Source organism: Chiloscyllium plagiosum, unplaced genomic scaffold (genome assembly GCF_037043375.1).
Source record: "Chiloscyllium plagiosum isolate Xiang-an unplaced genomic scaffold, Cpla_swu_hap1 HiC_scaffold_43, whole genome shotgun sequence".
Lineage (NCBI taxonomy): Eukaryota > Metazoa > Chordata > Chondrichthyes > Orectolobiformes > Hemiscylliidae > Chiloscyllium > Chiloscyllium plagiosum.
The window spans coordinates 24,002,954-24,013,338 of NW_028270181.1; the positions used below are offsets into that span (position 1 = coordinate 24,002,954).

Below are 10,385 nucleotides of genomic sequence, written 5' to 3' on the forward strand. Positions count from 1 at the left end.
GAAGAATGTGAGGGACGTTGACAGAGTTGGTGTGGATGGGATGTGCTCTTCTGTGGGAGAATCCAAAACTTGGGGTCACTATTTAAAAATCACATATCATTTATTTAACCCAAATGTGGCTTTTAATTTCTCTCTGAGGGTCTTTAGTCTTCAGAACTCTCTTCCTGAAAAGGTTGGTGGAAGCAGAGTCCTGGAATATTCTTATTAAGCAAAGGGGTGAAAGGTCATCAGGGGTTGACAGGAATGAGGGTCAGAGGTTACAGTCTCAACCCAGGCTCACAGGGGCTGTGGCCCGAAACATCGATTCTCCTGCTCCTCGGATGCTGCCTGACCTGCTGCGCTTTTCCAGCACTACACTCTCGACTCTGATCTCCAGCATCTGCAGTCCTCACTTTCTCCTCACACGGCTGGATGGTCTATTCCTGATTTGAGAGTTGAATTTATTCTCTTTGTTTTTCCACGGGATATGCATGTCACTGGCAAGGCCAGCATTTATTGGTTGGGTGGCTGGTTTACCATGCAGGGTGATTCCAATAGCACAGTTCATTTCCTGCACCAGCTGAGAGTTACTGTGAAGGACTCTCTTACTCAACCTCTCCCTTCGCCTGAGTTGTGGGAACACTCAGGTTAAACTGCCATGAGTTCTCTCTGTAATGAAAGAGAGAGAGAGCAGTGCTGTAGTCATACTATGTTGTGTTTGTTTTTACCCATAGTGTGCAGGGGATGTGTAGGTTGGGTGGATTAGCCATGGGAAATACAGAGTTACAGGGTAGTGGAGTAGGTCTGGGTGGGATGCTGTTCAGAGGGATGGTGAGGACTCAATGGGCTGAATGGCCTGCTTCCACGGTGTAGGGATTCTCATCCCGAATTGCCCTTGAACTGAATGGCCCACTTGCATATCCCAGAGGATAGTTACGGGTCCACTGTGAGTCTGGAGTGAGACCAGACTGATTTCCTTCCCTAAATGGACATCAGTCAAACACGTGAAAGTTTACAACAATCTGTGGTAGTTTTATAGTCACCATTTTAAGACAGGCATTTTACATTGGATTTAATTTAAATCTGCTATGGTGAAATTTAAACCTATGATCATAGAGCATAAGCTGAGACATTACTGCTACACCATACAATATAATGAAGTCACGTGACACCAGGTTATAGTGCAACAGGTTTATTTGAAATCACAAGCTTTCGGAGCGCTGCTCCTTTGTCAGGTGAAGTGATAAATAAACCTGTTGGACTATAGCCTGGTGCTATGTTATTTCTGACTTTGTCCACCCCAGTGTTAACACTGGGTTCTCCACATCAGAGATATAATGAATATCTTTTCCATTGGTTGACAGGGGATCATTGGTGTTCAATTCAGTTACGAAGGTTGATACTCCCTTTCTGCGAGTGGGTGTGAACTGCAGTTCGGAGGCTGGAGCTTCTTTGGATTTTGTCAGTACTGTGAAATTTTTGGAATCCCCTATCCTGATCTGCCTACAGTTGCTGAAGAAACCATTCCCATACAGGTAAAAGACCACCATAAATGTTAGTTATCGCAAATCCAATGGCAACCTGCTATTCTTGCTGCATTCTTAGAGTCACGGAGCAGAATTTAGTGGCCTCTCCCATGCCAGGTTTGACGTTGGGAAGTGGGTGGGGAATTTCATTGGGTGGGAGAGTGGGTCATAGGGAACCTGCCTTCCTCATTCCCCCACCTGAGTTAAGATGGGCCTCCACACCTGACCGCAAATTGTAGCCCCAAGTAATTAATGGCCTTCAGAGATCACATGCATCTGCCATTGTTATTAACCCAGCAGTTGACATGAAGCTTGTAAGCTGGGCGTGTGACAAGCTAACTCAGGCATATTTGCCTGCAGCCTCTTGTGTTCAAAGACACTTACTGTCTACTTGAGGGACCAGATCTGATAAAGGAGGAATCTGCTGAGAGCTAACATCCCCTATCCCCTCTTACAGCTGACTCCTTGCCCTCCCACCATCGTTCCCGGAGCCTGGTTGGGTGCAGTACCAGCAGTGGCCACCACCTCCATAGAGGTGTTGCAGAGGGCTGAAGGTGTCTGATTGGCTGAGTTTGGCAGGTGGGCTTTCTGCCAATGGGCGGCTTGATCGCAGGGGAAAGACCTAGGCCTGAGAGGCCACTAAATGTGGTGAACCTTCACAAAGAGAGGTGACACAGGAGCCTCACTGATAGCTGCACGATTAATGTCCTGCAAGATTAGATCTATAGAGTCATTTATATCTAAGTATGAGGCCATTTGACCCATTGGTTCTGTACTGTGAAGCAATCTAACAAATCCCACTTCCCTCCACCCGAATTCCTGAAGCCCTGTAAGTTCACTTCCTTCAAATGTCAATCTAATTCCGTTTAAAATCAGTAACTGTTTCTGTTTCCATCCCCTCCTGGGCAGTGATTTCAGATCATGGCCATTCATCTCATAACAAAAGGTTCCTTCACAGTCTCCCATAATGCATTGCCCAGGACCATCTGTCTGTGAGGCCTTACTCCTTGTATCAACTAAAATTTTGTACACCCCCATCAGACTCCCTTTACTCCAAAGAGAACAATTCCACGTTTTCCAACTTAACATTCTCGGAAATGTTCTGGCAAATCCTCTCTGCACTCTCTCGGTGTTCCCATGTGCTCTGAAGTGTGGTGACAAGAACTGGATGCAGAAATTCTCCAAAGATCCTGAGACTGCACCTTCCAAACAGACGGACACTTCCATCTAGAAGGACAGGGCAGCAGATACATGGGAACACCAACAGTTCCCCTCCAAGCCACTCACCATCTTGACTTGTAAATATATTGGTATTCCTTGACTGTCACTGGGTCAAAATCCTGGAATTCCCTCTCTATTGGCATTGTGAGTCAACCTACAGCACATGGACTGCAGCAGTTCAAGAAGGCAGCTCACCACCACCTTCTCAAGGGCAATTAAGGTTGGATAATCAATGCTGGTCAAGCCAGCGATGCCCAGAACCCCCAAATGAATTCAAAGAAAGTATTTTGAAAGTTGCTGTTCATCACAGAATGTAAAGCAAGTTGAGCCCTAAATTCTCTCTTCCTTTCTGACTTCAGAGAGACGGTTATGATCTATCAGTCCTTGCGAAAGGAGGATCCATTTCTCATCAAGAGGGCGAGAACATTGCGAGTTCAAGGCATGGAGTTACCGTTGCATCGAGCAAACTCCGAAATGTGTAAGAAGATGCTCTCAGAGGAGGTATAGGTTCCAGCCTGGGTGGTGAACTTGTTCGATGCTGTTAGCACGACTGGGAATTTCATCGCAGTTGCTCCCGGCTGTAACATCACTGCAAATGCATCGTAACGCCCATCGACAGGCCACTCCGAAAAAAACTCCCAGCCTTGGTATACCTGTTGCCAGGCAAATTAGTGTTGACCAGTGTCTTTCAAATGCAATACTTGAGGTGGTAAAATTCATAAAGCAAATTGCAAAAATCAGTAAAAGCCATAGGTACATAGCAGCATATCTCTTGGAGCAGCTCTGTGGTTTTCAAAACCGCTTGTCCATTTTGCAGTATACCCCATGTTGCAAACACATCAGTGTTTCGTACAAAGCTATCACCCATTTCCCTAAGCTCTGCTATGGTATTTATGTTTCACCTTTTACCCAGTTTTTTCTCTGTTCCCACTTCCAATCACTTTATCAACCACAAGGTCAAAGCAACGGGCTTTGACTCAGCTGCCTATTTCTGCCAAGCCTTTTAGAGGTTGGGGAAGTTGTGGTGAGGTTGAAGTTAAAAGCACCTCTTACTGAGATGAGAAACAGCTGGGAACAGAAGGGTTGGACTTTCAAAATGTAATCCACACAAAAAAAGATTGATTGATTTGGTTCTCATTTACAAAGTTGAATTTAGTGCATTGAGAGTTGACCTCCCTGAACGTAGGGTTTCAGTAAAATTTGCATATTTTTCATTTGGAAAGAAGGTGCCAGAGTTTAAAGTTGAAATCACTTCGGTATAAAAACAATCTTGCTGTCGCTCTGAGCAATCAGAGTTATTATTTGTCTCCACAGAGCCTTGCTCCATCTCTCCGCAGGATTCGGTAGCCCTATCGCAGTCTGCAAACTCTGTGTTCCTGCGACTCTGACCTCTTATACATTCTCCAGTCCTTTCAATTAACAGCTACACATTTAGCTATCTAAGTCCTAGACTCTGAATCTCTCTCTCTCTGTTCCTTGCTCTGTCCTCAGTTAAGACACTCTCCAAAAGCTACACTTTTAACTGAGCATTACTTTTGACCTTAATGTCTCTTAACTGAGGCTCAGTGATATGATGTGTTTGAAATGCTTCACTTTGGTATGTTTCACTCTGTTAAGGGGCTTTATATACAATTCTATTGTTTTATTTCTCTCTCTGCTGCATTCCCTGGAAGCTGATTGGCTGCTAGAACACTTATCCAAGTGATCCTTCTAAGTGTGTTGAGCCCTGAGCTGTGGGTATCTGTAGCCAGTTCAATGGAGTGAGGAGTGATTGTGTTCCCCAACCAAAGTTGGCAGGCAACGATTTTCTGGATCTAGTTCCTGTGGAACTTTCAGGCCAGTTCTTCTCTCTGTATGTTGGTACTGAGGGCCATTCAAGGAAGCCTGACTGACTTCCAAGATGGCAGCAGCAGGGTCAGCAGCATTTGGCTCCTGAGCACGGGCCTCAGCCACTCATGGCTCTTGCAATGGGTTCTGCCGCATCCACACGGCTCTATCTTTCCAGCACAGTCACGTTTTTTTCTCATTCTGGTTGCCCTGGGGCTTCCTCCTGCAGGACGCCAGGGTCCTGTGTATCTCTAGGTGAAAGTGAGGACTGCAGATGCTGGAGATCAGAGTCAAGATTTGAGTGGTGCTAGAAAACCACAGCAGATCAGGCAGCATCTGATGAGACTGGACTCCTGCTAGTGGTAGGTCTAGAGCCTGGACTGCTGGGGACAGTGGGCCTGGAGCCTGGACTCCTGGCAGCAGTAGGCCCAGAGGCTGGACTCATGGTAGCAATAGACCCAGAGCTGGACTCCTGGGAGCACTAGGCCCAGAGCCTGGACTCCTGGCTGCAGTAGGCCCAGAACCTGGACTCGTAGCAACAATAGGCCCGAAGCCTGAACTCCTTGTGGCAATAGGCCCAGAGCTTGGAGTCTTGGCAAGAGTGGACTTGAATCCTGGACTCCTGGCAGCAATGGCCCAGAGCTTGGACTCCTGACGGTGGTAGGCCCGAGTCAGGACTCCTGATGGTGGTAGGCCTGGAGCCTGAACTCCTGGCAGTGGTTGGCCCAGAACCTGGACTTGTGGTGGCTATACTCCCGGAGCCTAGACTCCTAGTGGCAGTGGTCCTGGAGCCTGGACTCCTGGCGGTGGTAGGCCTGGACTCCTGGCAACAGTAGGCCCGAAGCCTGGACTCGTGGCGATGGTGGGAGCAGCAGAGCCAGAGTCTCCTGGGGAATCAGCATCATCGTTGCTGTTCCCAGTACCTCAATTTTTGAGGCCCACCTTGCAGAAGCCCTGAAGCTCGGGCCTGAGACCCCAATTCGAACTGAAGATGAACTTTTACTTAAGTAATTTCTTTTTAAACTAACTATAGCTAAAAATGGCGCCGGATTGTGGCAATACTGTATCTTCAAGATGGATGCGACAATAAATCATTCATTCGTGCTCAAGAGAGGGCTAGTGTGAGAAATGGAAGGGAAGAAAAAGCCTTTGATAAGGAGGGAATGATTGTACAAGCTGAGGGTGTGGGAGCATTGTTTGGGGTTGCAAAAGTAAATGGGGTCCTATGTGATTTTAGTGCTAAACATGGTGGATGGGAGAACATGTTGCAAATTTGGACATTGAGGCCAATGGGCCAAGCCTGACATTATTTTCCCTTTTAAATAACACTAAAGGCGGCACGGTGGCACAGTGGTTAGCACTGCTGCCTCACAGCGCCAGAGACCCGGGTTCAATACCCGCCTCAGGCGACTGACTGTGTGGAGTTTGCACGTTCTCCCCGTGTCTGCGTGGGTTTCCTCCGGGTGCTCCGGTTTCCTCCCACAGTCACAAAGATGTGCAGGGTCAGGTGAATTGGCCATGCTAAATTGCCCGTAGTGTTAGGTAAGGGGTAAATGTAAATGTAGGGGTAGGGGTATGGGTGGGTTGCGCTTTGGCGGGGCGGTGTGGACTTGTTGGGCCGAAGGGCCTGTTTCCACATTGTAAGTAATCTAATCTGTAATCTAAAAAAAGTCCATATATGTAAATTATTTTATACCTGACCTCAGGCTATTTGCTGCATAAGGGAATGTGCAAAAATAATGAGTTATGATTAGAAATATTTCAATGAAATGACAGGGACTCCAAGAAAATATTACTTCGTCATTTATTAAATGATTCATCTGAGATGTGACATAGTTGGTAAATGTTGCATTTTTAAGAGGATTGAGGTACTTTAGTTCTTACAATTATTTCTCATTCGGGATTATTTGTGCCTTATATTTGGGTCTGTTGTAGACATGTTGATAAAATGTCTATTCCATGCACCTGCTCTGGCTCCGTTCTTTATTTACTTTTCTCGAAGACTACCCTCAGGCTTAGCTAATCAATCACAGTGCTTCAGTCAGCACTCGTAATCGAGCACAGAACAACTGAGCAGGGCAATTGGTTGCTTTAATTATTCAGAAACTCTGTTGTGGTATCACGTGACTAGCTGACTGGTCTAAAGTGTGTGGGGTGGACTTTATTTTGTTTTCAAGTCATCTTTCAGACCATTGGCTACTGCCAAACACTTCATGGAGGCAGAGAAATTGAAAGACAAACTTTCCTGTTTCCTACCAAAGTGAACATTCTGTTTTAAAGAGTTGTCAATGTTTATATGAAGTGTTAGCACAGGAAGATTGTTACCATCAATGGGTTTACATACAAATAAAGGTGGAAATAGGTTCATTCAGCTTTCTCCCTGAAGACAGAATCTTCAACATCAGCTGTCCAAAGCCACTCAATGCAGTCAGGAAAAACACTGGTGACTTTCCCTCAGACACCCTGAGGAACACCGGCAATGTTTTAGAAGGTGGTATAACCTCCACAAAATGACTTATGACGTGTGAACGAAACCTTTGGTGCCTGTAGGGGGTGTGTGAATGAAACATTTCATATGAGGGAAGTACAGAGTTCCTGAATTACTCTAGGGTATTCTAATCACCTACCATTAATGTTGGCCAATTGTGGCTTGGTTTCTCTGGGGCATCCATTAATTCCCCAGGAGAAATTCCAAAAGATAACTGCTAGTCTTTAGACAAAAGTAACATATTAAGGTAGCTCAGGAGGTAACGTTGTGCATTGGCTTTGGAACTGAACTGAAAGAATGGGATCTTCTCTGTTTGCTAATCTTGGAAGCCCCATAATCACTGTTCCCTCAATAATCGTGTCTGATTTTAATCTCTTTGTTTTGCTTAGAAGAGTCCGATTCTGAGCACCATAATCCAGGAAAATGAAAACTTGACAAGAGTCTGAAATGATGCCTGAATTGTGGGACTTCAGGTCCATGGAGAAACCAGAGAAACTGGGATGGTTGGCCCTGGGACAAAGATGGTCAAGGGTAGACTCCATAGCTCTGTTCAAAATGAAGAAGGATTTGGTAATGTAGGGAGCTGAGAGTTGGTTCCATTGATAGCAATGTCAGTAGGTGATGGATATAAATTTAAAGCTCCAGCGCAAAGGTAGGATTTGTTTTTTGACATGGTGATTTGCTGTGGTCTGGGATGCACTGCCCGAAAGGATGGTGGAAGCAGATTCACTAGTAAATCTCAAAAGAGAACCAGGTAAATCTTGTAAAGGAGAGATTTACACGGCAATGGGGAAAGTAGGACGAACTGAATCAATCATTTGGAGTGCCAGCAGGTAAATATAGGCCAAATGGCCTGCGCTTTATCATTCTGCAATATGAAGTGCTGGATCGATTACGTTTCTCCCAACAAAAACCTGAGCTCTTCACTTGCCAACGCTGGAGAGGAGGTCACTGCATTCTGAGAGGAGATCAGTCTAAACAAAGTTAAACTTAGCATGAACAAAGCCAAAGAAAAAAATTGTATCAGAGGCAATTGTATCAAAGATCATTTCCAATATCACTTAAAACACAAGAGAGGCTGGCTTTTAATTACTCAAAACACAAGAGAGGCTGGCTTTTAATTACTCAAAACACAAGAGAGGCTGACTTTAAGTTACTTTATGGACTAGGTATGAGACAATAGTGATCTAGACTTTGTGACACAATTTATTGCCCACTTCCTGCCCTTTCCCTGGGAGCCTCCACACAGATTTCAGCTGTGGATCTCATTTCAATTTGCTAACTGGTTCGGGCAACCTGCATTGCAACAGCCTCAGGATTAACCCCTTATGGACTTGTGGGGACTCACTGACAATGTGTTGCTGAGACTAAATGGCGGACAAGTCACCTCGACTCAGCCAATGACGAGCCAGTTGTGAGGCTTTAGGGATTTGAATTTGTTAAATAATTAATGAATAAATAAATAAACTGGGTTCATGTCTCCTGGGGTGGGGTTAGAGTCGGCCAACTGGTGTCAAAGGGCACCTCACATGCCAGTTGTTTCCAGTCATTGAACAGCTCAGCCACGGTCAGTTGTAAAGTGCCGTGAAAAGTGAGGCAGCTGTTTTCCTTTGGTTGTTGTGAGCACCCTCGAAAATCCGAAATGCTGCCCAGTCTCCGATTCCAAAGCCCTGTGAATGCTTCCTGGCAACCTGGCTAAAATCCTGGGCTCAGCTCCGTGACCATACCTTGGCAATCTCATGCCTACTGCCCAACTCCACGTGCCTGAGGACATTGGAACAATTCAGTCACATGTCTGGGTCCTCAGCATGACCCAGGTACCACGCCTGATGCCAGGGAGCAAGTGCAGTGCCCAGACGTCCCCAACATACACCCAGGACTCCAGCCAAGCACTCAGCTCCAAGTGTAATTGAGGTCATGTGAGTGACTGAGATGCTCTCAGACTCGTCCTTGAAGTAATCGTTATTTGTTTAAGATGTCTAGTCATTACGCTGGTTTTGAACTAACAGTGTCTCCAGTGAGCTGCATGGCAATGTAGGTTGTACTGTAGGTTTATCGGTTTATCGTGATTTAACTGTTTAGGATGGTGCCCACCCTCAACAGAGGCAGAGCTTTCAACTGTGCCACGCTGGGCAATTTGATGCCAGGAACAGCCTGAAGGAAAAGCAGCAAAACAAAACGTTCAAATCTTGCTGTCAGGAGGCAAGGGCAAACCAGGGAAACAGGGTCAATGGCTGCTGCGGGCCATGTGACCTGAACATGTGACTTCCTGTCCAATCACAGGATACATGCACAGAGTCCTCTGTACCTATCAGGGTGTGGCTCAGGTACAGGGCGCAAGAAAACTTGGAAAATTCTGTAAAACCTCCAAAGTCTGAATACGTGTGATGATGACAGCATGTATATACCTCACAGTATCGAGCATTCTCACACAGCCAACTTTGTGGACATTTTCACCGGAAAGCATTCAGACATTTTCTTCTGAGGGATTTTCAGTAAAACCCACGTTAGCTTTGATTTGCAGATTTGTCACGTTGAGCAAAGTAGAATCATTACTGTGGAAGGTCATTTTGCCCAATAAGACTGTGTCAGCTCTCTGTAAGAGCATCACAACTCATCCCAATGCTAGCCAATTTCCCCAGTTAAAAATCACACAACACCAGGTTATAGTCCAATAGGTTTAATTGGAAGCACGCTAGCTTTCGAAGCGCCGCTCCTTCATCAGATGATAGTCCAACACCGGCATCTCCAAATCACAATTTCCCCACAGCTTTGTAATCTTTGTTTTCCGTTGAGATAATTATCTAAACCTCAGTTGAATTTGCCTCCACCACACTCTTTTGCAAGTGGATTAGACCTACTCACTGTATAAAAAAAACATTTTCCTCATATTGTCATTGTTTCTTTGTTATCACTTTAACTCTACGTCCTCTGTCCTTCAAACAGTGTATCTCTCTCTCTCTCTCTCTCTGTCCATCTCATGGTTTTGAACAGCTCTACCCAATCTCCTCTTCGAATCTTCCCTTCCCCAAGGAGGAGTCTTCAGCTTCTCCACATCCCTGGACTGGAAGCAACTGACCAGATCCATAGAGCATCCCATGGTGTTTCCAGATGTGTGGAGGATGCTGCTGAATGTGGCCTGGAGCAGGGAAAATGAGTATAAAGTCAGTCAAACTCCAACTAATACATTTCAGGCAAAGGACTGTGCTACTGCCTGCCCTAATCTGTGTGTGATTCCAGTCTAACAGTTTACAATTGCCGCCTCTTAGCCACAGGATAATGAGGTATATCCAATGAATGTGAGTAATGGCCACACTGAGAGCAAACAGATTTTAAAAATGCAG

The 10,385-nt window shown here is 45.6% G+C and overlaps 1 protein-coding gene across 3 annotated transcripts in view; it reads left to right on the forward strand.

The window, feature by feature from the left end:
- The window catches only part of LOC122541791 (microsomal triglyceride transfer protein-like), a 109,954-nt gene extending 103,437 nt beyond the window's left edge, over positions 1-6,517 (forward strand). For all 3 annotated transcript variants that reach the window (XM_087982500.1, XM_043678772.2, XM_043678773.2), the window contains 2 exons: positions 1,344-1,514; positions 3,086-6,517. In XM_087982500.1, the coding sequence (XP_087838626.1) occupies positions 1,344-1,514; positions 3,086-3,233 (319 nt within the window). In that variant the 3' untranslated portion in view covers positions 3,234-6,517. The remainder of the gene's footprint in view (positions 1-1,343; positions 1,515-3,085) is intronic.
- The last annotated feature ends 3,868 nt before the right edge of the window (positions 6,518-10,385 follow it).